Source organism: Xenopus laevis, chromosome 9_10L (genome assembly GCF_017654675.1).
Source record: "Xenopus laevis strain J_2021 chromosome 9_10L, Xenopus_laevis_v10.1, whole genome shotgun sequence".
Taxonomy (NCBI): Eukaryota; Metazoa; Chordata; class Amphibia; order Anura; family Pipidae; genus Xenopus; species Xenopus laevis.
In genome coordinates this window covers 135,195,041-135,223,022 of record NC_054387.1, presented here as the reverse complement: position 1 = coordinate 135,223,022, position 27,982 = coordinate 135,195,041, and the positions used below count along the sequence as shown (strand labels likewise).

The 27,982-nt window shown below is 42.5% G+C and overlaps 1 protein-coding gene across 2 annotated transcripts; it reads left to right on the top strand.

The window, feature by feature from the left end:
• Nucleotides 1-3,973: 3,973 nt before the first annotated feature.
• prrt2.L (proline-rich transmembrane protein 2 L homeolog) lies at nt 3,974-27,982 on the top strand. 2 transcript variants are annotated; one of them, XM_018240239.2, is made up of 4 exons: nt 3,974-4,155; nt 12,967-13,491; nt 13,842-13,974; nt 27,537-27,982. In XM_018240239.2, the coding sequence occupies exons 2-4, from the start codon at nt 13,069-13,071 to the stop codon at nt 27,542-27,544; spliced, it is 564 nt and encodes a 187-aa protein (XP_018095728.1). In that variant the 5' UTR covers nt 3,974-4,155; nt 12,967-13,068; the 3' UTR covers nt 27,545-27,982. The 2 variants fall into 2 exon arrangements, with proteins under 2 accessions (XP_018095728.1, XP_041432293.1); XM_041576359.1 differs by having other exon boundaries at nt 3,974-4,178.

Sequence of the window (27,982 nt, the reverse complement as noted above, 5' to 3'; positions counted from 1 at the left end):
CTGGTTTTCTGCAACAAATACTTGCCTGGAATTCAAAAATAAGCACCTGCTTTGAGGCCACTAACAGCAAAGTGGTTGGTAAGCAACGTGTTATCCACGAGCCACTGGTTCTCGAAGACTCTAATAACAAGGCTCAAATTAATCAAAATGTACAATATTTCCCAGTTTACCTCCATCATCTTAAGGTGGCCATACATGGAGAGATCCGCTCGTTTGGCGATGTCGCCAAACGAGCGGATCTCCCTCCGATATGCCCACCTTGAGGTGGGCAATATCGGCTGATCCGATCGTGGGCCCTAGGGCCCAACGATCGGATCCTAACGATGCCCAAACGGGCGGTCGGATCGTGGGACCGCATCAACGAATAGATGCGGCCGCGATCCAACAGGATTTTCTGTCCCATCCGATCGAGAGATCTCGATCGGTGAAGCCCGTCGGCGGGCCCCATACACGGGCCAATAAGCTGCTGACACGGTCTGTCGTCAGCTTTTATTGGCCCATGTATGGCCACCTTTAGGCCCTGGGTTTATGCACTTTATTTTCTTAAAGTGAACTGGGTTTTATGCCATTTTAAAGGGGTGGTTCACCTTTAAGTTAACTTTTACTATATTGTAGAACGGCCAGTTCTAAGCAACTTTTCAATTGGTCTTCATTTTTTTAAAATCTTTTTGAATTATTTCCCTTCTTCTTCTGACTCTTTCTAATGGGGGTCACCCCATCTTAAAAACAAATGCTGTGTAAGGCTACACATGTATTGTTACTGCTACTTTTTTTTCCCCTCATCTTTCTATTCAGACCTCTACTATTTATATTTCAGTCTCTTCATATCAATGCAAAGTTGCTAGGGTAATTTGGACCCTAGCAACCAGATGGCTGAAACTGCAAACTGGAGAGCTGCTGAATAAAAAGGCTAAATAACTCAAACCACAAATAATAAAAAATGAAAACCAACTGCAAATTGTCTCAGAATATCACTCCCTACATCATAGGAAAGTTTATTTAAAGGCGAAAAACCTTTTTAAGTCCTCCTAAACGATGCTTTTTTGCCATTTGCCTTAATATCACCCAAGAGATTGGTTACTTACCTTTCTGATTGGTCATGGATGGCCAACGTCAATAAAACCTGTGGCCTGCTATAGGCACAGATAACATGCATTTATATATATATATATATATATATCGAGTGAGGGCACAGAAATGGGCTCAATTGTGACAAATAACGACAGCAAACTTTACACCTAGTGAGTATTCACAGAAGTGCAAGGAATCACACTTCTCCTCCCCAATATATTGTGCCCCTTTACTTGAATATCCTACACTAGTGTGCATTTTATTCCCACTCCAATACCTGTCCAGTACAGACCCATCTCCTGCTTCCAAATGTGCCTACAGCCTGTCTTGCTCTAATCTATTTCCTCATACATCTTCAGTCCACATAAATAAACCTAATTTTAGACAAAGCCCCAGCATATCTATAACCCCTGAACCTAATGTGACCCCCCCCCCATGCCTGATTCTTTTGGCACAGCAAGGGTTTATGTTGAATCGCTCCTATGGGATCCTCCAGGCTCATGAAAAATGTATAGGCCCAGACGCTTAGCCATTATGGATGCAGGATGTGTTGTGGAGAGCTGGATGGAGGTGACAGGCAAGTGTAAGAGAAGGAAATGCTGCTGAAGAACTGGCAGTGAGGATAAAGCGCATGCAGGAGTGAGAACTGTAGGGGGCAGCACTGGGGTAGTTGTGTATGCAGTGAAAGAGCAGCAGTAATTAGAGAATTTCCTTAAGCAGCAGTTTTGCACTAGCACAGGGGCAGCAGCCAATAAGATGGAATGAAAGAATGGCAAAGGAAAAACAGCAAAATATTTAATATTACTGTTAAGGAACATTTATAAGAATTAGCACAATAACATTGATCAGTTGTATCCAACAACATGCATTTGTGATCTGTCCTGCTGGCATGTATCAACCATAAGGAATAGTATTGGGGCAGCACTAAGGAAGTAATGTGGCAAGTAAGGTGGCAGTGGGGCATTAAGGGCAGTACTGGGGCTGTGTCAGACTCACTGAATGATCTCACCTGTGTATAAGAGCAATGGGTTATAAAAGCAATCTTCTACTTGACTGCTGAGGGATCCACTCCCCAATAAGTTGCTCCTTTTGCTCTATCCATTTTCCATCTAGAGATGGCCATACACATTAGATCCGCTCGTTTGGCGATCTTAACCCGATTTACCCACTAACGGCAGGGCGATATCGGGTGAATTCCGAATTTTGGGCCGTGGGGCTGAACGATCAGATTACAATGCTTCAATTGGGGGCCAACGGGTTGCAGGATTGCATCAGCTAGCCAATGCGGTTCTCGATCGCAGAAAAAAATCAAACTTGCCCAATTGATATCTGGTCGATTTTTGGTCTGATATAGATCGGGGGACCTGTCGGGAGCCCCCACACACAGGCAGATAAGCTGCCGAATCGATCTAAAGGACCAATATCGGCAGCTTTAATCTGCCCGTGCATATCCACCTTTTCTTTCCATATTTTCTTTGCATTTCTTTCCCTCTCTTTTCTTCTGTGTTGTCTACGGGATCCCCCTATAGCTTCTAATGTGTTACCCTAACCACTTTATTCTTAAAGGAGAAGGAAAGGTTTTGTACACTTGGGGGTGCCAAATGTTAGGCACCCCCAAGTGATTGTATTTACTTACCTGACACCCCGGGTCGGTGCTCCTATCAGCAGAAAACTGCACCGACCCGGGGTCATACCAGTGAGCACCACAGAGTGATCTTCTTCCGGCGTCTTCTTTCTTCATATTTCCTGGGGCAAACACATGCGCAGTAGAACCAAATATCGGCTTTTTAGTTAAAGTTCGGCTTTTCATTCTAATGCACAACCGTGAGAAGAAAGAGGAAGAAGGAAGAGGATCACTCCGTGGTGCTCACTGGTATAACCCTGCTGATTGGAGCACCAGCCTGGGGTTTCAGGTAAGTAAATACAATCACTTGGGGTGGCTAACATTTGGCACCCCCAAGTGTACGATGCCTTTCCTTCTCCTTGAAACCCTCTCTTCTTCATTGTACATTCTTTTTGCCATTAGATAATTGCTGTGATTAAAACAAAATGTAAGCTGGCCATATACTGATTTGGTCCCTTTAGACCGAGTCAGCAGCTCATTAGCCAGTATATACGAGTCCTCACCGGCAGATATCTGGTAGAAAATCAGTATCAGTACAGTCTAGTATGGGGTTAGGGTAGGGAATGGAATAGAGGGGGTCTAGTATGGGGCTAGGGTAGGGAATGGAATAGAGGGGTCTAGTATGGGGTTAGGGTAGGGAATGGAATAGAGGGGTCTAGTATGGGGTTAGGGTAGGGAATGGAATAGAGGGGTCTAGTATGGGGTTAGGGTAGGGAATGGAATATAGGGGTCTAGTATGGGGTTAGTGTAGGGAATGGAATAGAGGGGTCTAGTATGGGGTTAGGGTAGGGAATGGAATATAGGGGTCTAGTATGGGGTTAGGGTAGGGAATGGCAGAGAGGGGTCTAGTATGGGGTTAGGGTAGGGAATGGAAGAGAGGGGTCTAGTATGGGATTAGTGTAGGGGATGGAATAGAGGGGTCTAGTATGGGGTTAGGGTAGGGAATGGAATAGAGGGGTCTAGTATGGGGTTAGGGTAGGGAATGGAATATAGGGGTCTAGTATGGGATTAGGGTAGGGAATGGAAGAGAGGGGTCTAGTATGGGGTTAGGGTAGGGAATGGAATATAGGGGTCTAGTATGGGGTTAGGGTAGGGAATGGAATAGAGGGGTCTAGTATGGGGTTAGTGTAGGGAATGGAATAGCCTGTGTGATGTTAGGCTGGTGCAAGTGCAGGGAAGACAGTGGCAGATTGTGTGTTTGTTTCCAGCTGAGAAGAGTGAGACAGAGAGATGGAGTGAGGTGGGAGGGAGAGAGAAGGGGAGAAAGGGAAAGGGGGGGAGTGAGAGATACAGACACAGCATCCTCACAGTCAGACACATTTCTGCTGCTACCGCTGCTGCTGCTGCTTGAGGGTGGGTGGGTGACGAACCCCTTGAGGGTTGATCAGTGGGATTCAGTCCCCCCCAAATAGCTGGAAACTGCCAGAGAGAGAGGGAGGACAGGAGCGGAGAGAGAGGAGGTGAGACGTGTTTGGCACAATAGGTGTGTGGGGTGGGCTGCTGTGTAACACAATGGTGTGTGTGTGTGTGTGCGCTTGTAGTCAGCATGTAAGTGGCTGTGCATGTTTATACACAGCAATGCATGTGTGTTTCATTCATGGCATCATGTGACTGCAGGTGTGATACATGTAGCGAGTGCACAAGGGTGTGGGTGCTGCTGGCACGGGTGCGGATACAAACATCTTACACATTGATTCACATATGATCATGTACTGCAGCCGACAGACTGGGGACCCCTGAGATAAGAGGGGATGAAAGCATGTTGGTATTCACACAATATGGGCTCATGCTAAATACACACTTATACACACACTGACATACAACATACGGGCTGTGAAATACACTCACACCTCACACGTATACACTGCCTGCACACACACACCATTAACCCTTTCCTGCCTGCACACACGCCATTGACCATTTCCTGCCTGCACACACACACACACACACACACACCATTAACCCTTTCTTGCCTGCACACACACCATTAACCCTTTCTTGCCTGCACACACACACCATTAACCCTTTCCTGCAGGGTCACACTGCACAACTAATGAGTTCTGCTATCTATCTAAATCATGCCAAGCAATATTCTGCTTATTCTTATTCTTACTCTTTAATCTACATTAATCAATTACTGACGCTGCCCCATCTGAACATCACCCCCAGCACTGCGTTACTATGTGCCATGTATGTCTCACTCTCTCATACATTATTCATGTAACATGTAATCTCTAGCACTCTGCAGCCTTTCAGCCACCCTTCATTCTCACTGGGAGTGGCTATATGGAGCAGTGGGAGGAGTTAAGTTTAGTGGTAGGATGAGCTATTATGAGATGAAGAAGTAGGTGGAGTTAAGCTGATCTATAAGGGTCAGTAAGTGGTGCTCAGTTACAGGGCTGACTATAAGGAGCATTGTATAGAGCAATGGGAGGAGTTATAGGGAGGGTTATATGGAGCAATAGGAGGAGTTATAGGGAGGGTTATATGGAGCAATAGGAGGAGTTATAGGGAGGGTTATATGGAGCAATAGGAGGAGTTATAGGGAGGGTTATATGGAGCAATAGGAGGAGTTAGAGGGAGTTTTATATGGAGCAATAGGAGGAGTTATAGAGAGGGTTAAATGGAGCAATAGGAGGAGTTATAGGGAGGGTTATATGGAGCAATAGGAGGAGTTATATGGAGGGTTATATGGAGCAATAGGAGGCGTTATAGGGAGGGGTATATGGAGCAGTAGGAGGAGTTATAGGGAGGGTTATATGGAGCAATAGGAGTTATAGGGAGGGTTATATGGAGCAATAGGAGGAGTTATAGGGAGGGTTATATGAAGCTATAGGAGGAGTTATAGGGAGTTTTATATGGAGCAATAGGAGGAGTTATATAGAGACGGTTAAATGGAGCAATAGGAGGAGTTATATGGAGCAATAGGAGGCGTTATAGGGAGGGGTATATGGAGCAATAGGAGGAATTATAGGGAGGGGTATATGGAGCAATAGGAGGAGTTATAGGGAGGGTTATATGGAGCAATAGAAGGAGTTATAGGGAGGGTTATATGGAGCAATAGGAGGAGTTATAGGGAGGGTTATTTGGAGCAATAGGAGGAGTTATAGGGAGGGTTATATGGAGCAATAGGAGGAGTTATAGGGAGGGTTATATGGAGCAATAGGAGAAGTTATAGGGAGGGTTAAATGGAGCAATAGGAGGCGTTATAGGGAGGGTTAAATGGAGCAATAGGAGGAGTTATAGGGAGTGTTATATGCAGCAATAGGAGGAGTTATAGGGAGGGTTATATGGAGCAATAGGAGGCGTTATAGGGAGGGTTAAATGGAGCAATAGAAGGAGTTATAGGGAGGGTTATATGGAGCTGTAGGAGGAGTTATAGGGAGGGTTATTTGGAGCAATAGGAGGAGTTATAGGGAGGGTTATATGGAGCAATAGGAGGAGTTATAGGGAGGGATATATGGAGCAATAGGAGGAGTTATAGGGAGGGTTATATGGAGCAATAGGAGGAGTTATAGGGAGGGTTATATGGAGCAATAGGAGGAGTTATAGGGAGGGTTATTTGGAGCAGTAGGAGGAGTTATAGGGAGGGATATATGGAGCAATAGGAGGAGTTATAGGGAGGGTTATATGGAGCAATAGGAGGAGTTATAGGGAGGGTTATATGGAGCAGTAGGAGGAGTTATAGGGAGGGATATATGGAGCTGTAGGAGGAGTTATAGGGAGGGTTATTTGGAGCAATAGGAGGAGTTATAGGGAGGGTTATATGGAGCAATAGGAGGAGTTATAGGGAGGGATATATGGAGCAATAGGAGGAGTTATAGGGAGGGTTATATGGAGCAATAGGAGGAGTTATAGGGAGGGTTATTTGGAGCAGTAGGAGGAGTTATAGGGAGGGATATATGGAGCAATAGGAGGAGTTATATGGAGGGGTATATGGAGCAATAGGAGGAGTTATAGTTAAGGGTATAAAGAACAATAGGAAAATATATAGTGCTGTGCAATATGTTGGAGCTTTTTAAATACATGCTAATAATTATATGAAACATTAGTTTTCTACTGAAAAGGCTTCTAATATTTCCATTTCAAAACCAACAATAACAATGAAACAACAATAAATTCCAAGACTTTTTCATTGGCACATACATATTTTAGACACCTTGTGCTGCGCAAAACATAGATGCAGATGGCATTTTTTACAAAGTATCTGCACTGCACTAATTCAAAGCCTTTAGGGAAGACATAAATAAACCGAGCAAATAAAGGTCTCTATCATGATTTACACCAGGTTTTACACATTTTTTTACACCAGAATTTAAAGGAACCATAACAACAAAAAATAAAAGTGTTTTGAAGTAATGAAAATATAATGTACTGTTGCCCTGCACTGGTAAAACGGGTGTGTTTGCTTCAGAAACTCTACTGTAGTTTGTATAAACAAGCTGTTGTGTAGCTATTTGTGAAAATTGAAAAAAAAAGGCTATATGGTACAGGATAAATAGTGGATAACAGATAACACCAGTATGTTCTACAGAGCTTATCTGCTATCTGCTGTGTAACCTGAGCCTTTTCTTCTTTGAATGGCTGCCCCCATTGCTACACAGCAGCTTATTTATATAAACTATAGTAGTGTTTCTGAAGCAAATACAGCAGTTTTACTACTGCATTCAATTTTTATTATTTTAAAACACTTTAAGTTTTTGATCTTACTGCTCTCTGCTACACACAATTTTACGCAGTATAGCATGGAGTTAATGTGGTAAATTGTGGAGTATGATAACACCACATTTGTAACAGTTTTAAAAATATGCCCCATAGCTATCCCAGAGTCTCTTATTATAGGGACAGGGATGATCTATAGATTTCCTCTGCAGCTGTCTCTTTAATAATAGAGAAGGAGGCCGTAACCATTCATCTATTCATTCATCCCATTGACAAGTCCTGTCGTTAACCTTTCTAATCTTCAGGTGCAATTCAACTCGCTAAACAAGATTCAAGTTGCCCCTTGACTTCACCTGCTGACATAAATGGGAAACACCTGCCCTTTAAAAGGGTTTGATTTTAGGCGATGTTAATTCAGCTGAAAAGCCTCAAGCTCTTGTGCAATCAGGTTGGATCAGAACAATGGTTTAAGCTACAGTAAATGGTGTCCATCATCCTCACAGGAAATCTTACATTTTAACTTGTGTTAAGGAGTTTGGATTTACCTGGATCGTATCGCTGGTCTCAGTATTAGAGCCTCTGCTATAGGAGATAGGGACACACAGGGCCACATTCTAATTTCGGGCCCCTGCTTGACATGTTCCAGAGTACAAACTGCTACTCCTGGCCTGCTGTTGCGCTGCACAGTTTCTACACGCAGTTGTTATTGCTCTGCAATAGAAATATATGGGGAAAAGCTAAACTTATATTAATTTGCTCATCTTTACTATTTTAAACAGGTTTTGAATGTGGGTCATTTGCCTTTATTTTTGCCGCAACACATGTTGTCAGTACAGAGTGCTGTAAAGGCATTATGGACATTAAGGCAGCATCTCTATGTGGCTCATACATATTGGCCAAGAGGCCAAAATACTTTGGAATGAGACAATTAGTTTATATGTATGCTCATGGCTGAACAAAAGTCTGTGCAGCTTGCATCACGCATAGTAATGAAAATGTAATTATACATGCTTGTCATTCATTTCCCCTGTGCATTTGGTTAATTTTCTGTAATAAATCAGAGTTCTCAGCTTCATGTGAATCTAGCCGCCAGTTAGCTGGGAAGGTTATAATGAGCAGTAGGAATAGTTATAGGGAGGGTTATATGGGGCAGTAGGAGGAGTTATAGGTAGGGGTATATAGAACAATGGAAATATATATAGAGCTGTGCAATATGTTAGAGCTTTATAAATACATGCTAATAATTATATGAAACATTTTTTTTCTACTGAAAAGTCTTGTAATATTTCCATTTCAGCAGGGGTTATAGGAAGGGTTATATGGAGCAATAGGAGGAGTTATAGGGAGGGTTATATGGAGCAATAGGAGGAGTTATAGGGAGGGTTATATGGGGCAATAGGAGGAGTTATAGGGAGGGTTATATGGAGCAATAGGAGGAGTTAGAGGGAGGGTTATATGGAGCAATAGGAGGGGTTAGAGGGAGGGTTATATGGAGCAAAAGGAGGAGTTATAGGGAAAGTTATAAAGAGCAGTAGGAGAAGTTATAGGGAGGGTTATATGGAGCAATAGGAGGAGTTAGAGGGAGGGTTATATGGAGCAATAGGGGGGGTTATAGAGAGGGTTATATGGAGCAGTAGGAGGAGTTATAGGGAAAGTTATATAGAGCAGTAGGAGGAGTTATAGGGGGGGTTATATGGAGATATAGGATGTGTTAGAGGGAGGGTTATATGGAGCAATAGGAGGAGTTATAGGGAGGGTTATATGGAACAATAGGAGGAGTTATAGGGAGGTTATATGGAGCAATAGGAGGAGTGAGAGGGAGGCTTATATGGAGCAATAGGAGGAGTTATAGGGAGGGTTATATGGAACAATAGGAGGAGTTATAGGGAGGTTATATGGAGCAATAGGAGGAGTGAGAGGGAGGCTTATATGGAGCAATAGGAGGAGTTATAGGGAGGGTTATATGGAACAATAGGAGGAGTTATAGGGAGGTTATATGGAGCAATAGGAGGAGTGAGAGGGAGGCTTATATGGAGCAATAGGAGGAGTTACTCTGAGGGTTGTATGGAGCAATGGTAGAAGTTATAAGGAGGGAGTTATGAAGAATGTATAGCAGTGATCCCCAACCAGTAGCTCGTGAGTAACATGTTGCTCTCCAACCCCTTAGATGTTGCTCCCAGTGGCCTCAAAGCAGGAGCTTATTTTTTGAATTCAAGGCTTAGAGTTTTGGTTGCATAAAAACCAGGTGCACTGCCAAATAGAACCTCAATGTAGGTTGACAATCCACATAGGGGCTACCAAATGGCCAGTCACAGCACTTATCTGGCACCCCAAGAACATTTTTCATGCTAGTTTTGCTCCCCAACTCCTTTTACTTCTGAATGTTGCTCACAGGTTCAAAAGGTTGGGGATCCCTGATGTATAGAAAAGAGTTATATAGAGCAATAGTGTGGTATTTATACAAATGGCCTGTAGATGTCACTGTGCCCAGACTTATATTGTGCATACTTCATACAGCTTAAAAAGGGAAAGTTACTGTTGTGTAATAGCTGCATGACTCTGCTAATAAAGCACTGTTATACTCTACTCATCCTCGGCTACCCAAAACATAACAAATGGCGACAAGGATGGCTCTTCTACCTCTGCAGCAGCCTGTACCTTTTCTTCCCAACCCTGGTGAGCCTACAATACCTTTTACAGTTTGGATCCGTATGTTTGAAAATTAATTATTGCTGCTGACCAAGGGGAGATTACTGCTGCTAGAAAGCGTACTTTACTTATTCACTGTCTGGGAGCAGAGGGACAGCGTATATTCTATACATTACCATTACCTGATGAGACTTATGAAACTGCTCTTATTGCTATAAAGAACTTTTTAATGCCAAGAGTAAATGTGGTTGTTGAAAGATATAAATTCCGCCAATGTGGACAACGTAATGGCGAATCCACAGAACAATTTGTAACAACTTTGAGAGAGCTGGTTGTTACCTGTGAGTTTGGGAATGTAACAGATGAAATGCTAAGAGACCAAATAGTGGAAAAAACAAACTCACCTCACATTAGAGAGAGACTGCAAAGGCTATTACAGTTGCTAGCCAAATTGAAACAGCAGTGACAGAGGCTAAAACTCTCAGTCAGGGAACTGCTGGGAATGTACAGACTGTGAATTCAGCACTGTGGCCTAATAATGCACAGGCAAAATACAGTGCTAAGGAAAGGGATTCACCTACACTGCAAAACCATACAGCAAATACAAATAGAAAATACTGCTTTCACTGTGGTTCAACACAACACACTGCAAATCATGTTACATGTCCTGCAAAAGCTAAACGGTGCCACAAATGCACAAAAGTAGGACATTTCTGCCGTAGTTCTGCTAAAGATGTTCATGAAGTCATTACTACAAATGTCACAGTATTAAGTGTCGATAAAGCTGGTACATTTATTCCAGACAAGTTTATATGCACTGTCAGTGTCAGTACTGCTTCTGCTGACAAGGGACACTCCATTAACCTGATGTGATACAGGTTCAGCTCTTTCTATACAACCAAAGGATATTTTCTTGAAATACTTTGCAAAAGATCCGCTTGTTGCACCTGCCCTGAAACTGGTCAGTTACTTAAAGGATCCAATCCCTGTGCTTGGTTGCTTGCCAGTGACTGTACAATTTGAATCAAATACTGCAAAATGTGACTTTTACATTGTGAATAAGGGAACTGCTATACTTGGAAGGGATCTCTTTGCTGCATTAAACCTACAATTAGTTGACAGTCTCATTACTACAGCACCAGTGCCTCCCACACAGCCAGTGTCTAAAATTTCACCACAAAGCAACACTTCACTGGACTGTGCAAAGAACTTTGTACACAAAGTTAATTTGAGACCAGATGTCAAACCAGTACCATTTTCTGATTCAGCTTGGGAAAAACATGCTATTGATCTTGTCGGTCCTTTTACAGATGCTCCTATATACTGAAAATTTGATACACTATTACAGTAAATGGACAGAAATTCCATTTGTTTCTCATATAACATCAGCTACAGTAATAACATTTCTGTCTACAGTCTTCAGCAGAGAAGGTAATCCAAAGGAGTTAATATCAGACAACGGACCACAGTTTGTCTCATATGAGTTTGAATCCTTTCTGAGAGAGAGGAATATTGTGCATAGGAAATCTTCAGTGTATTACCCACAAGCAAATGCAGAAATCAAGCGATTCAACAGAAGTCTGAAGAAGCACTACAGACAGCAAATCTTACTGGGAAATCTTGGAAAGTATTTACAACAGAGTTCCTACATCACTACAGAGCAACGCGCCATGCAACAACCCAATCATCTCTGTTTGAAATATTTTATTTGGTTTTCACAATAAACCATAAAAATCAATATGATAACAAATAGTATGCAGAATAAGAAGATTAATACAATGACATATTAAACAGAATGTATAATTTACAATGAAGTAATATGTAAAATAAAATAGAAACTAACAAGAACTATCACTAACTAAGCCAGTGGATGCATAGACCCCAATCATCTCCTGCTGAATTATTACATGGCAGACAGATGTGCACTAAGTTACATGTTGCAGACATCAATCTTCCACAAAATACTGTGCCTACAAAATCATCTACTGCTGACATTGTGAAACGTCAACAAGCCAAATGCAAGGCTCATACTGACAGAAAACGTGGTGCAAGAGAAGTGCACTTTCAGCCTGGATCTTTAGTCAGAATTAAGAAACCAGGAATACTGAAACAAGGACAATCTAAATTTACTACAACACTTGAAGTGAGACGCCAGTGAGGACCATACACATATGAACTGTCCGATGGTCGCATATGGAATGCAAGTCGCCTTCCTCCTGTTAGGTATGACTTTGGAGAAGCTTCATTTGATGAAGGACATTTTCCCTACTCCTGATGTCAACTGCAATAGGCCTGAAGAAAGTGAACCTATAAGGCATACTGAGAGAATCAGAAAACTACCTGCATGGACCAAGGACTATGTGATGTGAATAATGTATATTATTGCTTTAAGATGCATTGTTGTTGGTTAGTACATTTGTCCAAATGATTACCTACTATAGGGGGAATATGTGGTGTTTATACAAAGGGCCTGTAGATGTCACTGTGCCCATAACTTATACATACTTCATACAGTTTAAAAAGTGAAAGTTACTGTTGTGTAATGCCTGCATGAGTCTCTGCTAATAAAGCACTGTTATACTCTACTCATCCTCGGCTACCCAAAACATAACAAATAGGAGGAGTTACAGGAAGCATTATGAGAATGAATAGGAGACATGATAAATAGGAGGCATGATAAATCAAGCAAATGGAGCATTAGAACTGAACTGTTGCATACTGTAATAGTTTTCTGTTTATTTTAGATTCAGTTAATGATAAGTATCATTTAAACCAGTATTGTCAACTTCTGTGGTATGGTGCACACACAGGTAGGGTAGAGCATCAGGACCACTCAGAGATGAACAGTATGTACTTTACTATATATATACTGAGAAAGTAATTCCAATGTGTCACTCTATTGATTGCCTGCTAATCAAGAGGTTCCATTGCTAACCCATTGCTTTCTCTGTTTTTTTCAGAATACAACTCTTGCTTTCCCTCCTTAGCCAACCTTTTTCAGATCCATCCCCCCAAGCAGTCCTTTAACTGCCTCATCAACCACACTCCTGGCTCCCATACCCATGGCGACACCTCCAGCAGATACAGGGCCACCCCCTGAGGGTCAAGCTGCTTCTCCTGAGCCTGCAGCCCCTGTCTCCACAACTACTGTGGTTGTTATAGAGGAGCCACAGTCACCACAGGAGGCCACTGGATCAGAGGTTGAGCATCATGTGACCATCCAATCAAAATCTCCCTCCCTCAATGACCTGAAGTCTCAGCCGGCTGCTAATGGAGGACCTCGTGCCCCCAGCTTGAGTGGCTCAGAAGGTCGCCTCGCACAGCCAGTTTCTAATTCACCCAGACCAAGTCTTTGCAGACAAGAATCTACCGCCACAGCCAGTGGAGCCCAGGAAAAGCCCAAAGACTATCTGTTTATTGCCATCCTATCCTGCTTCTGTCCAATGTGGCCTGTCAACATTGTGGGCTTTGCGTACTCCCTCATGGTGAGTGATCAGGATTCCCTTTACCTACAGTATCTTCTTTCCTGTACACACCTTGCTCCCCCAATCATAAAACCATAAGGAGTGTGCCCTAATAAGAGAGAGAAAGATACGGTGGCCAAACGCAGGTTGACCCATATGGAAATCAGCTCATAAGTAATATATGGTTACAGCTGATATAATTAAGATTTGATGAAACAGATTTGGTGAATGTGGGCGCATGACAACTCAGGGACTGTCTCTTTATATGGAGCTCTTATACACACCCAGACATGTTGGCTGTAGAAGGCTCAGACTGTACACTTATCACCCTGCTTATTGACACACATTGACTCTACACCTTTCTCTTTTAGTCTCGCAACAGCCTGCAGCAGGGGGATATCGATGGAGCTTTCCGTCTGGGCCGTGTGGCCAAACTCCTGAGCATTGTGGCTTTAGTTGGAGGCGTGCTGATCATCATCTTATCCTGTGTCATCAATTTTGGAAGTAAGTTTGTCAGATTAATTCAATAACAATTGAAAGAGACAATTGGATAGTAAATACAGTAGCAAACATGATTATATAAATTAAAGATTTTTAGTAGGACATGTTTAGCCTAACGTGTTTTGTGCAAACTGGGCACATACTCATAGTAAGTTTGTCAGTCCACTAGACAGTGAAAAAAGTAGCACAGTAATGACCCAGCCACACAGAGTAATGATAAATTTCCACATGATGTCACATTGAAGTATGCTCTCATACACGTGATGTCACATTGAAGTATGCTCTCATACACATGATGTCACATTGAAGTATGCTCTCATACACGTGATGTCACATTGAAGTATGCTCTCATACACGTGATGTCACATTGAAGTATGCTCTCATACACATGATGTCACACTGATGTATGCTCTCATCCACATGATGTCATATTGAAGTATGCTCTCATACACGTGATGTCACATTGAAGTATGCTCTCATACACATGATGTCACATTGAAGTATGCTCTCATCCACATGATGTCACATTGAAGTATGCTCTCATCCACATGATGTCACATTGAAGTATGCTCTCATCCACATGATGTCACACTGATGTATGCTCTCATTCACATGATGTCACATTGAAGTATGCTCTCATACACGTGATGCCACACTGATGTATGCTCTCATTCACATGATGTCACATTGAAGTATGCTCTCATACACATGATGTCACATTGAAGTATGCTCTCATCCACATGATGTCACATAAAACAAGCAGTGCCTTCTTCACTTCTTGCATTGTTATTGGTTGCTTTGTACGTAATTCTGTACGTTCAATGTATAATCCCAGTTATTGCACTATTACAGCACTGCAGATATGTTGGTGCTTTATCAATACAATTAATACTACAGTACTACTACTAATAATAATAACAAGAAGAAATCATCCACTTGGTATCACTGTAAAAGCACTCACCCACATAATGCTACGATGAGTATGAAATGGGTGAACTATTTTAATTGAGACAAATGAGCAGCAGTACTATATTTGTCCATAAAACACGGAGCCACATCAGTGAAAGAGTATAAAAGAAATAGATCCCATCTGGCATTAAGACAGGACAGGAGGGATGTTCTACATAATACTGAAAATATACACAATGAGAAGGACTATGGCTGTGTGTATGTGCAGTGTATGTGCTATGAATACAATACAGAGAATGGAAGGAGACAGTAACAGATCTGTCCCAGAGCTCATTAGTCAGGGCTGAGACACTGCTGCTGTCTGTCTGTCCCTATCAGCCTGTCAGTATGTCAGTGCGGCAGCCAAGCAAGACCCAGGATAGGCTGGTGACAGCAGTTAGTGATCCATGGCAAGTACACGGCTATACTCAAGGGAACTCTTTCTTACCGACAGTCTACTGCAAGCATCTTATAATTGTTACTCTATTGCCTCCAGCTATTTCACTGTGCACCCCTTCTCTAGCTATTATCTTATCCTCTCCTTCATCACCGATTTCTTATTCCTACTGCATCTTCCCCTATTCTCTTCCAACAACCACCCTTCTATGTATTTCTTCCATTTCATCTTCTTTTCTTTTTTCCTATTACTGTAAATATCTCCTGATCTGTGCCTGTAATTCTGTCCTCAATCCCTCACTCTATTGCTTCCTCCCTACTATCCCATTCTTCCTTTCATTTTATTCTCCCCTAACCCTTGATCTCTGGCCTCAGTCACTCTTATATTCTAATTGCCATTTTCTTACTACCATCCTACTGTTATTCTTCTATTTACTCATAAATTGCCCCTTTTGCTCTCAGGTCCTCACTCATTAATACCCCTATCCCCTTCCCATCTTCCTACACCAACCCTCCTATTAATTTCATTCTACTTCCCATTCCCATGCTCTCTCTGCATCTCCCTCTCCTCTATTGCTGACATTTAGTAGATCTTCATTGTGCATTGATTTCCCACTACTCCCAATTCTCTTGGCCCTCTCCCACCTTCCCCTCTACCTCACCCACGTAGTCTCTTATTGGCCCTCTTCCCTCTCGTCTCATCTCTGGCTCCAAGTCGCTCTTCTCCCTCCTTTCTTTATTGTCCCTCCCCTCCTACCTCCTCCTCATCTCTCACTGCCCCTCTATCCCCCGCACATTGTGGTTCCCACGCAATCTTCACTGTAATTCTGCCATTACTCTCTATTGCCCTTTTCATAAAGGTGATGCCAGTGATGTAACTTTGGGGGCCTCAACCCTTCCCCAGCCAAAATTGCAGGTTACTTGTGGGCACCCCAACAGGAGAAGCACCACCCCTGCAACTGCGGGTTCTGCTTCCAGTGTAGTTACTCCACTGGGTGATACAATTCATAGCTAAAACCTTTTGTACTTCCATGCAATTACCACAATTATATGTACAATGTGATATTGTAAATGTGCTTCTGGATTTTTCTCTTCACACAATTAGATAAATGTATTAAGGCCCTTCCAGTCACCAATGGCAAAATCACCATTATTAGTAATACTGAGCAGTGATGAGCGAATTTCTCCTGTTTCACTTCACTGAAAAATTTGCGAGTTTCCCGAAAAATTTACACAGAAATCATGAAAATCAAATCAATTTTGACGCTGGCATTAAAGTCAATGGGCGTTTCAATAGTGTTGATGCCCAGCGATTTTAACGCGAGCAACTTTTTGGACGTGCAACCAAAATTTTCGCCGCCAAATTTTTTTTGGTTGATTCGTGAATTTATTCGCAGGAGGTGAAATGCGAAATTCACCGTGAATTCATGACAGGCAAATTTATTCACCCATCACTATTACTGAGCTTGTCATATGTTTTTTAATCTTATAAAAACAATAGTAAACATTTAGGACTTACATTGTTCTATAGTTTTATTACAGGTATTCCCTGTACTAAGCACAATTCAGCAGGAACAGTCCCCTAAGTTTGCTCATTGTACAGAGAGATCCCATAAAACTATGGCAGCATAGGTATTCCCTGTACTAAGCACAATTCAGCAGGAACAGTCCCCTAAGTTTGCTCATTGTACAGAGAGATCCCATAAAACTATGGCAGCATAGGTATTCCCTGTACTAAGCACAATTCAGCAGGAACATCCCCTACGTTTGCTTATAGTCTGTACAGAGAGATCCCATAAAACTATGGCAGCATAGGTATTCCCCTGTACTAAGCACAATTCAGCAGGAACAGTCCCTAAGTTTGCTTATAGTCTGTACAGAGAGATCCCATAAAACTATGGCAGCATAAGTATTCCTCTGTACTAAGCACAATTCAGCAGGAACAGCCCCTAAGTTTGCTCCTGGTCTGTACAGAGAGATCCCATAAAACTATGACAGCGTAGGTATTCCCTGTACTAAGCACAATTCAGCAGGAACAGCCCCTAAGTTTGCTTATAGTCTGGTCTGGACTGGGAGTCAAAATAGGCCCTGCCATTCCAAGTACAAAGAGGCCCAAACAGCCCTCTACCAGCCCAAACAGCCCCCTGCCAGCCCACTATATGGTAACTTTCTATTGAACCATACAGCAGCCCCTCTGGCATTTGCCAGAACCCACAGATTGCCAGTCCAGGCCTGCTCATAGTCTGTACAGAAAGATCCCATAAAACTATGCCAGTATAGGTATTCCTCTGTACTAAGCACAATTCAGCAGGAACAGACCCTAAGTTTGCTCATAGTCTGTACAGAGAGATCCCATAAAACTATGGCAGCATAGGTATTCCCTGTACTAAGCACAATTCAGCAGGAACAGACCCTAAGTTTGCTAATAGTCTGTACAGAGAGATCCCATAAAACTATGGCAGCATAGGTATTCCCTGTACTAAGCACAATTCAGCAGGAACAGTCCCCTAAGTTTGCTCATAGTCTTTACAGAGAGATCCCATAAAACTATGGCAGCATGGGTATTCCTCTGTACTAAGCACAATTCAGCCGGAACATCCCCTTAGTTTTCTCATAGTCTGTACAGAGAGATACCATAAAACTATGGCAGCATAGATACAGTATTCCTCTGTACTAAGCACAATTCAGCCGGAACAGTCCCCTAAGTTTGCTCATAGTCTGTACAGAGAGATCCCATAAAACTATGGCAGCATAGATACAGTATTCCTCTGTACTAAGCACAATTCAGCAGGAACAGTCCCCTAAGTTTGCTCATAGTCTGTACAGAGAGATCACATAAAACTATACCAGCATAGGTATTCCCTGTACTAAGCACAATTCAGCAGGAACAGCCCCTAAGTTTGCTTATAGTCTGGTCTGGGAGTCAAAATAGGCCCTGCCATTCCAAGTACACAGAGGCCCAAACAGCCCTCTACCAGCCCAAACAGCCCCCTGCCAGCCCACTATATGGTAACTTTCTATTGAACCATACAGCAGCCCCTCTGGCATTTGCCAGAACCCACAGATTGCCAGTCCAGGCCTGCTCATAGTCTGTACAGAAAGATCCCATAAAACTATGCCAGTATAGGTATTCCTCTGTACTAAGCACAATTCAGCAGGAACAGACCCTAAGTTTGCTCATAGTCTGTACAGAGAGATCCCATAAAACTATGGCAGCATAGATATTCCTCTGTACTAAGCACAATTCAGTAGGAACAGTCCCCTAAGTTTGCTCATAGTCTGTACAGAGAGATCCCATAAAACTATGGCAGCATAGGTATTCCCTGTACTAAGCACAATTCAGCAGGAACAGCCCCTAACTTTGCTCATAGTCTGTACAGAGAGATCCCATAAAACTATGGCAGCATAGGTATTCCCTGTACTAAGCACAATTCAGCAGGAACAGCCCCTAAGTTTTCTCATAGTCTGTACAGAGAGATCCCATAAAACTATGGCAGCATAGGTATTCCACTGTACTAAGCACAATTCAGCAGGAACAGCCCCTAAGTTTGCTCATAGTCTGTACAGAGAGATCCCATAAAACTATGGAAGCATAGGTATTCCCCTGTACTAAGCACAATTCAGCAGGAAGAGCCCCTAAGTTTGCTCATAGTCTGTACAGAGAGATCCCATAAAACTATGGTACATAGGTATTCCCTGTACTAAGCACAATTCAGCAGGAACAGTCCCTAAGTTTGCTCATAGTCTGTACAGAGAGATCCCATAAAACTATGGCAGCATAGGTATTCCCCTGTACTAAGCACAATTCAGCAGGAACAGCCCCTAAGTTTGCTCATAGTCTGTACAGAGAGATCACATAAAACTATACCAGCATAGGTATTCCCTGTACTAAGCACAATTCAGCAGGAACAGCCCCTAAGTTTGCTTATAGTCTGGTCTGGGAGTCAAAATAGGCCCTGCCATTCCAAGTACACAGAGGCTCAAACAGCCCTCTACCAGCCCAAACAGCCCCCTGCCAGCCCACTATATGGTAACTTTCTATTAAACCATACAGCAACCCCTCTGGCATTTGCCAGAACCCACAGATTGCCAGTCCAGGCCTGCTCATAGTCTGTACAGAGAGATCCCATAAAACTATGCCAGTATAGGTATTCCTCTGTACTAAGCACAATTCAGCAGGAACAGCCCCTAAGTTTGCTCATAGTCTGTACAGAGAGATCCCATAAAACTATGGCAGCATAGATATTCCTCTGTACTAAGCACAATTCAGTAGGAACAGTCCCCTAAGTTTGCTCATAGTCTGTACAGAGAGATCCCATAAAACTATGGCAGCATAGGTATTCCCTGTACTAAGCACAATTCAGCAGGAACAGCCCCTAACTTTGCTCATAGTCTGTACAGAGAGATCCCATAAAACTATGGCAGCATAGGTATTCCCTGTACTAAGCACAATTCAGCAGGAACAGCCCCTAAGTTTTCTCATAGTCTGTACAGAGAGATCCCATAAAACTATGGCAGCATAGGTATTCCACTGTACTAAGCACAATTCAGCAGGAACAGCCCCTAAGTTTGCTCATAGTCTGTACAGAGAGATCCCATAAAACTATGGAAGCATAGGTATTCCCCTGTACTAAGCACAATTCAGCAGGAACAGCCCCTAAGTTTGCTCATAGTCTGTACAGAGAGATCCCATAAAACTATGGTACATAGGTATTCCCTGTACTAAGCACAATTCAGCAGGAACAGTCCCTAAGTTTGCTCATAGTCTGTACAGAGAGATCCCATAAAACTATGGCAGCATAGGTATTCCCTGTACTAAGCACAATTCAGCAGGAACAGCCCCTAAGTTTGCTCATAGTCTGTACAAAGAGAGACCCCTCTTCTTTGAGTTTTTGAGGGGACCAGACATTGTGGGTGGAAACTTAGCACTGTATGAATCTGACTGTGTATTTGTAGGAAAGCCTTTGTTGATGCATTGCAAACCGAAACAGTAGAAAACACGCTGATGATTTTGCTCCTGGGAGGCAAATAGAAATGATCTCTGCGGATGGTCAGTCTGTCAGGTTTCAATCTATTACTAGAGAAATCAATTTTACAATGGCCTGCCTCGGCCTAATTTCTGTGACGGCTTCACTTTGAACGCTTTACGTCTAAATAAATGAACATGTCGATTGTGAAAAGCAACTCAGTACAGTTAGAGCCAGTGATGACTGTTACTATGGGAATCCTACATTAATTAAGATATATCCTGAGAAGGACCTGAAGCCTGATTTCCTAAGCCTGTAGCATAGTCCCTAGAGTGTAAGTGAATGATTATACTGGAGATTGGCAGATGCTTCTAGGCTGACAACTTACTCCTTAAAGGGTTGCCATTGTGTAATATATATTGGTTACCCAATGGTTATGTGAATGGTTAGGGTTAGGTATTCAAATCAAATGTTTACTATTAGCAATATCAGTGCTGTAAAGTCTATTTAGTTACTCTGGTTTCCTTTATGTCAGTCTGGGACATCACAGGGGAAGCGGGTGCTTTGATGCAGAGAACTGTAGGGCTGGTTTATGATGTGCAAAATAGAAACATTGGCTTCTGCTCCCTCCTGTGTCTGCTCTGAAAGGCACTGCATCGGCCTGGCTGCAGACACATTTAGCAGATTTCAGTACAGAAACATGCATTTTTGTGCCAAAATCCACTCAGTGAGTCTGTGTCCAGTGCAGACAAAGAGGGAAGCCAACTTTCATTTGCAGACCAATAATCAGCCCCCCAGACAAACACAAAGATTAAATGTTGCCGGTTACTGTGACGCCGCATCTATAAGTGCCAGAACTGGGTCACATGTTATACGAATGTCCCAAGAGGGAGTCTGTGAGTTTAATTTCTAAGAGACTGTGGAATGATTCTCTCTAGAGGAATTATTCAGGGATGGTGTTCCCAATGTAGGGCACATTAAGGCAGAAAGGTTTAAAGGGGATATTGTGTAACAATAAAAATTGTGCCAGTGCATTATACCCCTCAAAACAAAGAAGTATTGTTTCAGGTTGAATTATTGAAATTTAACACAAAATCTCTACTAATCCCGCCCATCTGTTCCACTTGCTGCTGCCTCCTTTCCCAGGCTGTGCAGGGGATCCAGCAGCACTCAGCTCACTGTACTGTAGGACAGGAACCAATCAGCAGCTAGCAGGATCTGATAGGGAACTGAAGCCTGTCTGTGCTTGTGTGACTGCAGGGCTGTGATTGGCTGCCCCCCTCCTACTGTGCTTCTGGCAGGGACTGTTTATAGCCCAGAGTGGAAATGGAACTATATATTATTCATTACTGTCAGGGGGGGTGTCACTTGCAATAAGTCCCTTTAGCAAGTGGTAGTAGGTGATGTGACAAAGTCGTGTTTCTGAGAAAAGTTGATGAGGAAGCCATGAATGTATGGAAAGACAGGAGAAGAGATGGAGTGAGTGGAAGCCATGAGAAGGAGAATTCTAGCAGCTGGGATAGGATAATAATATGCTGCGAAAGAAAGGGAGGGGATTGCGGCAATATTGCGTGACAAACAGTGACGGGTTTGACAGTGGTGTTAATATTATGAGAGAAGGAGAGGGGGAGTTAATATGATCAGAGAAAGAGAGAGAGGAGCCAGACAAATTTACCCCCAGACAAGGTGCTGGCTGACAGGGTTAATGAGCATGCCATAAATAGATAGTAAAGGGGGGGAATAGGAACAGTTTTAGGTGGAAAGATGATCAGTTCAGTCTTTTTTAGATTTAGTTAGAGATCAGGGGCAGAATACCCCTAAGGGCCATGTCAGGGGTCCATGTTTTTTTTTTTTTTCTTTAAAAAAAATAAAATGTCACCGTCCACTGTAGCTGCCTGGTGCTTGTTGATGCTTGCTGCTGGCTGGGAGAAAATTTAGGCAAGGCACCCGGGTGCTGCATTTCTATAAGTCATGTGCGTGCAAATCTCTCTAAAGGTGGGCTGTCTTCGTCAGAATTGGCATTCAGAATTGACGTCACTGGTGTGCGCTGAAAAGCAGACGTGTCACACTCATGCAGCTTTGGAGAGTTGAGCTTGCACACGCAGTCCGAGTCTCCAACAGAAGACACGCAATCTAATTCACTTCTTGCCTAAATCTAGCTATATCTTGCATGAATCCTGCCTAAATTGTCTCCCAGCCAGCTAGAAAGCAGCAAGGCACTAGGGGCAGGAGGCAGCACCCTTTTCAGCAGTGCTTTGCAACGAGCAGGACAGAGAAATCTTTTTTGTAAAGATCAGTTAAAGGAGACACTTTGTGTAAAAAATAAGAATGTACCAGTGCATTATACTCATTTAGATATAGAAGAATTGTGCTTAAAAAAGTAGTGTTTCAGGCTGATTTATTGAATATTTCTGCAAAAACCCTAATAATCCCTCCCTTCTCTTCCACTTGCTGCTCCCTGAATTCCCAGGCTGTGCACTCAGCTCACTGCACTGTAGGACAGGAACCAATCAGCAGCTAGCAGGACCTGATAGGGAACTGAAGCCTGTCTGTGCTTGTGTGACTGCAGGGCTGTGATTTGATAGTAAAGTGCAACCACTTAAGGCAGCCTGAAGCAAGATTGGACTATTAGACTTGTATCAAAATTAGCACTTAAAGGAATTGTTCAGTATAAAAATAAAACTGGGTAAATAGATATAAAAAATGTATCTAATATAGTTAGTTAGGCAAAAATGTAATGTATAAAGGCTGGAGTGACTGGATGTGTAACATAATAGCCAGAACACTACTTCCTGCTTTTCAGCTCTCTTACTTTCCACTGATTGGTTACCAGGCAGTAACCAATCAGTGGCTTGAGGGGGGGGGCACATGTGCCAAAACTGTTGCTGTTGAATCTGAGCTGAATGCTGAGGATCAATTGCAAACTCACTAACAATTATGTCCCATGTTGCCCCCCTTATAGTCTGACTAAGAGCTGAAAAGCAGTAAGTAGTGTTCTGGCTATTATGTTACACACCCAGTCACTCCAGCCTTTATACATTTTTGCCTAACTATTTGCCTAACAAACATTTTTATTTTGCACAGCCTATCTATTTATCCAGTTTTAATTTTCACACTGAACTGTTCCTTTAAGGCTAATGTCACACGGGCTGAAACTGAACTGAAGCGGCCTGTTGAAAAATGCAGGTCAAGATTCATCTCTGTGATGAAAAGCAAACTCTTATGTTTTGCAGGAAAAATCTGCCGCGTCTGTCTGCACCCATGCTTATGCAATGGATCCAGGTGCAGGCAAGGGGTTCATTCATAGCCTGAGCTTTTCAGTCCTGTGTGACATTAGCCTAAAGATTTGTTCTATAACAATTTAGCCACCCATGCACTGGCCAAACTGGGCTGGACTATAGTTTGGGCATCAATATGCTGATTCAGTTCTGGCTTGGTGGAATTTTCAAATGTGCCCTGTAGATATCTGTCCAATTTTTAGCCTGATATGAGTTGGGAAGTCTGTCTGGGCCCGATAAGATGTCGAATGGGCTAAGGCTTAGTCGGCAGCATTTATTGGCCTGTGTATGGCCAGCCGAGCACTGCTATAACCTAGGGACTGGTGTGTGGTTACTTCCAGAGCTGATATTTAGTGTTGATATATATAGTGAATAAAGTACCCCTCATTGTAAAATATAAGGATATTATAAGTCACCGAGGAGTTCCACGACCATATAAAAGCACAAGGCCTATAAGTATACTAAAGGGAATAAGGGGTACTTTATTTATTATAATACACAAGTTTCAGTGAGTCATGTGACAGAAATGACATCACTACTCACCGTTTATAACTGATGACATCACTAGTCACCGTTTATAAGGATATCATTTACAAGATATTCATGGCTTTTGTGTATTATAAGTATATACTGTAGGTATCAGAGCAGTGTGTCTGTGGGTGCTTGCTGGACATGAAGTGCACTGGTCCCCCATTCTGTAACCTAAGCACTTGGCTGTTAGTTCAGCTGAGAGATGCAGGATCTTTCTGAGCATTGTATTTCTACTGCAGCATTTCTCTTACCAATAAGGTTTCCCCAGTTCTTACTGACTTGGCTGTTTTGCTCCGTATCAGAGGCTGGTGCATGACCTGCTGCCTATAGCCCGGGGGAAGACAAACTCCCAGTTTACCAGGTGTTACTATATTACAGCTCCAATAATCTTCAGTCAGCCTCTGGTTCCCCTGAAGGTGATTGGAGTCTGGCAAGATCGAATAGGGTGGATATCTCAGCCTTCGGCTTAGTGTTAATGTCCCCATAGACGCAAAGATTTTTCTTTGCCAAACAACCGATTTTAGCGAAGTCCGACCAATCCGTCAAATTATCATGAAGTTAGTGGGATTCGAACAATCGTACATTTTACAATTTTTTCGCGCGACATCTGTCAGAAAATTGATCAGCCAGGTTAAAAAATCTTTATCGGCCCCCGTGCAATATGTGTGCAGGGCCAAGCAGGCAGCTCCCCTTCAGGTTTGCTGGCAATATCGCCTGAAATGGTCTTTTTAGTTGATGGACTCATCGTACATTTAAACGATCATTTCGAGATAATCGTGGTCTCACGATAACGATTGGATCTTTTAAAAATCTTTACAGCTATGGCCAGCTTAAATGCCTTGTTTAAAGAGATGAAATATTATTTTTTGTTTACAAGAGCTGCAGCTCTTTCACGGTTATATTTGAGCCTTTTCAATTTGTGACATACTGTATTATATTATCTACTTACATCTACTTACTTAACCTGCTGCAAATAACGCAGTATTGCGGTGTCAGGTAGACGGACAAATCTGCGCGCGAATCCAGCAAATCACTAACTGAATCAAGATCGCTCAACCAAACTCCTTCTTCCAAGCAATTTCTCCTGCGATCAGTCTGGGACTCACAATATGACAGGTATCATAAGGACAAAATAAAGTTAGCTGGAGACAGTTCAGAAATATACCTTCAAATATGTCACACGTAAAAAAAATACATAATAAACAATATTCAATAAATTTGATTTATAAATATCCCCTACGGTTGCAATGACAGATCCAAATGGCTGTTTGAGGCTCATTCTAACTTGAATTTGCTGCTTAATTATCTACTGTCCTGAATGAGCTACAATAGGGTAATTGTTATGGAAGATAAGGATGAGTTTCAGTAGCCTTCATGCTAAAATTGACAAAGTGATGAAGGGTAAAGTGAATACAGAAGAAAAACTCTGTGAGAATGTAAAATTAGGCAAATGTGTTAAAACAAATTATTCTTCAAATATCGGATATAAGCACAGGAGTCAGATATACTATGAAATACAGTCATTTTTGGAACATCAGGACAATATTTCGATATAAAATCCAGGATAACATGATATAAAAATCAGGGGAAAGTGTAAATGGTGTCAATGCAAAAGTGTAAAATCAGCAAATGTAAATTGAGGTTCCACTGTATCACAGTATCGTATGGTTTGTATGTAGTACTTGGTATAGAAAACACTACAGTAGTAGCCACAGCTCTAGAAGAAAACACTGGCATCTTTCTCTTACTGAGACTCATTCATACATTGCTGAGATCACTGATGTCCGTTGCTATTCACACAAGTACAGGACTGGGTCTTTCTGGGAAGGCTCCGTTGTACACAGGGAAGGAGGACAGCGCTATATCAGGGTATATGATTGAGATTCTCCTCAAGACATCTGCTGTCAGCCAGGCCCGGACTGACGATCTGTGGGTTCTGGCAAATGCCAGAGGGGCTGCTATGAGGTGCTATAGAAAGTCAGTATTTAGTGGGCTGGTGGGGCTGTTTGGGCCTCTATGTGAGCTGGTTGGGCCTCTGTGTACCTGAAATGCCAGGGCCTATTTTAATTCTCAGTTCGGACCTGCTGCCAGGGTAGTAAATCTTGTTATTTTCATGAGTATTCTCTTATGCTCCTTCTGTATCCCCTCTCTTCTTGTACTACCCTGTATTTCATACTCCTTTCTGACCCTACCTTTCTTCCATGCCTACTGTACCTCTCTCTGACATCTCACCCTTCTGTCTTTCGAATTCTGCTGCTTGTCAGCTTCTTCATACACATTTCTATTTAGAATTTCTTTTTCCATCTTACTTCCACTTTTTTTGCTTGTGCTGCTTTTTTGTTCCTTTCCCTCTCCTGTTTAGCATGTATGTTTGCAATCTCTCTGCATCCAACAACTAAGGTCTCCGTGCTTCTCCATCTTACTATTCCCTTCACTGAAGCTACTGATGCTTCTCCATCTTCCTCAGTAATTTGCCAGTGGTCTCATTTCCTCTTGCTTTCTGGGACTAATTTTCTGTAGCCCCTACGGTACCATCAGTTGTCCAGGGGAACATTACATAAATAAACTAGGGATGCACCAAATCCAGGATTCGGTTCGGGATTCGGCCTTTTTCAGGAAGATTCAGATTCTACCGAATCCTTCTGCCCGGCCGAACCGAATCTGAATCCAAATTTGCGGGTGGGGAGGGAAATCGCGTGACTTTTTGTCGCAAAACAAGGAAGTAAAATATATTTTCCCCTTCCCACCCCTAATTTGCATATGCAAATTAGGATTCAGTTCAGTATTCGGCCGAATCTTTCGCAAAGGATTCGGTGGGTTTGACTGAATCCAAAATAGTGGATTCGGTGCATCCCTGAAATAAACCAAATATTTACCAACATGGAACTGGCCTTTTGAGTGGCAATATTTTAGCAGAATATCACATCTCTTCAAAGTAAACATCAGTAACTTATAAGGATTGCGATGGTTGTTGCTACCATGCTGTTCTGCTCAAAGAGACAAGAACATTTGTTGCTGACAGAACTTCCATGGGAAAATGATCTAATGCCTCCTGTAGTATTTATTGCTTTCTTCCCCTGTCATCCTGGTTCTGTGCTGGGCTCTCCTGGAGGGAGTTGGGACCCCCAACTCTTTACTCATTGCTGGTTTAGAAAACATTTGCAATTAACCAATCAGAAGATTTTGGTGGATCATGGGTACCACCTAGTGGTAAGCACCAGTCATTGCATCTAAAGGTACTGTGTACACTGTTGTAGAAAGATAAAAATCACATGCATGTTTGCAGAAGATGCGAATGCTTGTCATGGTTATTTTTATTAACTGAACAAAAAATAAAATGCAAACTTTGCTTTCACGTAGACATACACATTCAATGGATCATTTGACAGTTGCTGCCTTTGCCCACAAGAACTTGCTCATTTGTGAGTCTGTTTTTCTCTTGCAGTTTTGTGAGTTGGTGACACGTGTCTCCTCTTGGATGTTTGGGGGGACCATGACATCCATCGCTGATCCGTCACACTGCCCACAGAGACACCAGCTAGAGACATCCTTGGAAGAGTGCGTGCGAGTGTCCATGACAGAGAGAATAAGTGTTATTGAAAGTGTTTGAGGTCTGAGTGTCTCTTCATCTTTGTGTTCCTTTTTTAATGCTCATATAAAAATGCATCTTTCTGTTCTTTCTTGTGAGGATAAAGGGGATTGTTTTTGGTTTGGCATTCAGTCACAGGGAACGAAACACATCAATAGCCAGCTACATGTAGCTGCAATAGGGAATTCTAATTTATAGGCTAACCATGTCACAGTCACATGGAACAGGCATTAGCTCATGCTTTTATTCTCTAAGGGTCAGGCCACACTGGGCGTTTTGGGGCGATATGGTCATCTGGCGAC

Bases quoted from the DNA above. Each gene is read 5' to 3' on its own strand.
- prrt2.L (XM_018240239.2), top strand. From the start codon at position 13,069: ATGGCGACACCTCCAGCAGATACAGGGCCACCCCCTGAGGGTCAAGCT. The intron at 13,492-13,841 runs GTGAGTGATCAG...TTTCTCTTTTAG, and splicing joins GCTTTGCGTACTCCCTCATG to TCTCGCAACAGCCTGCAGCA.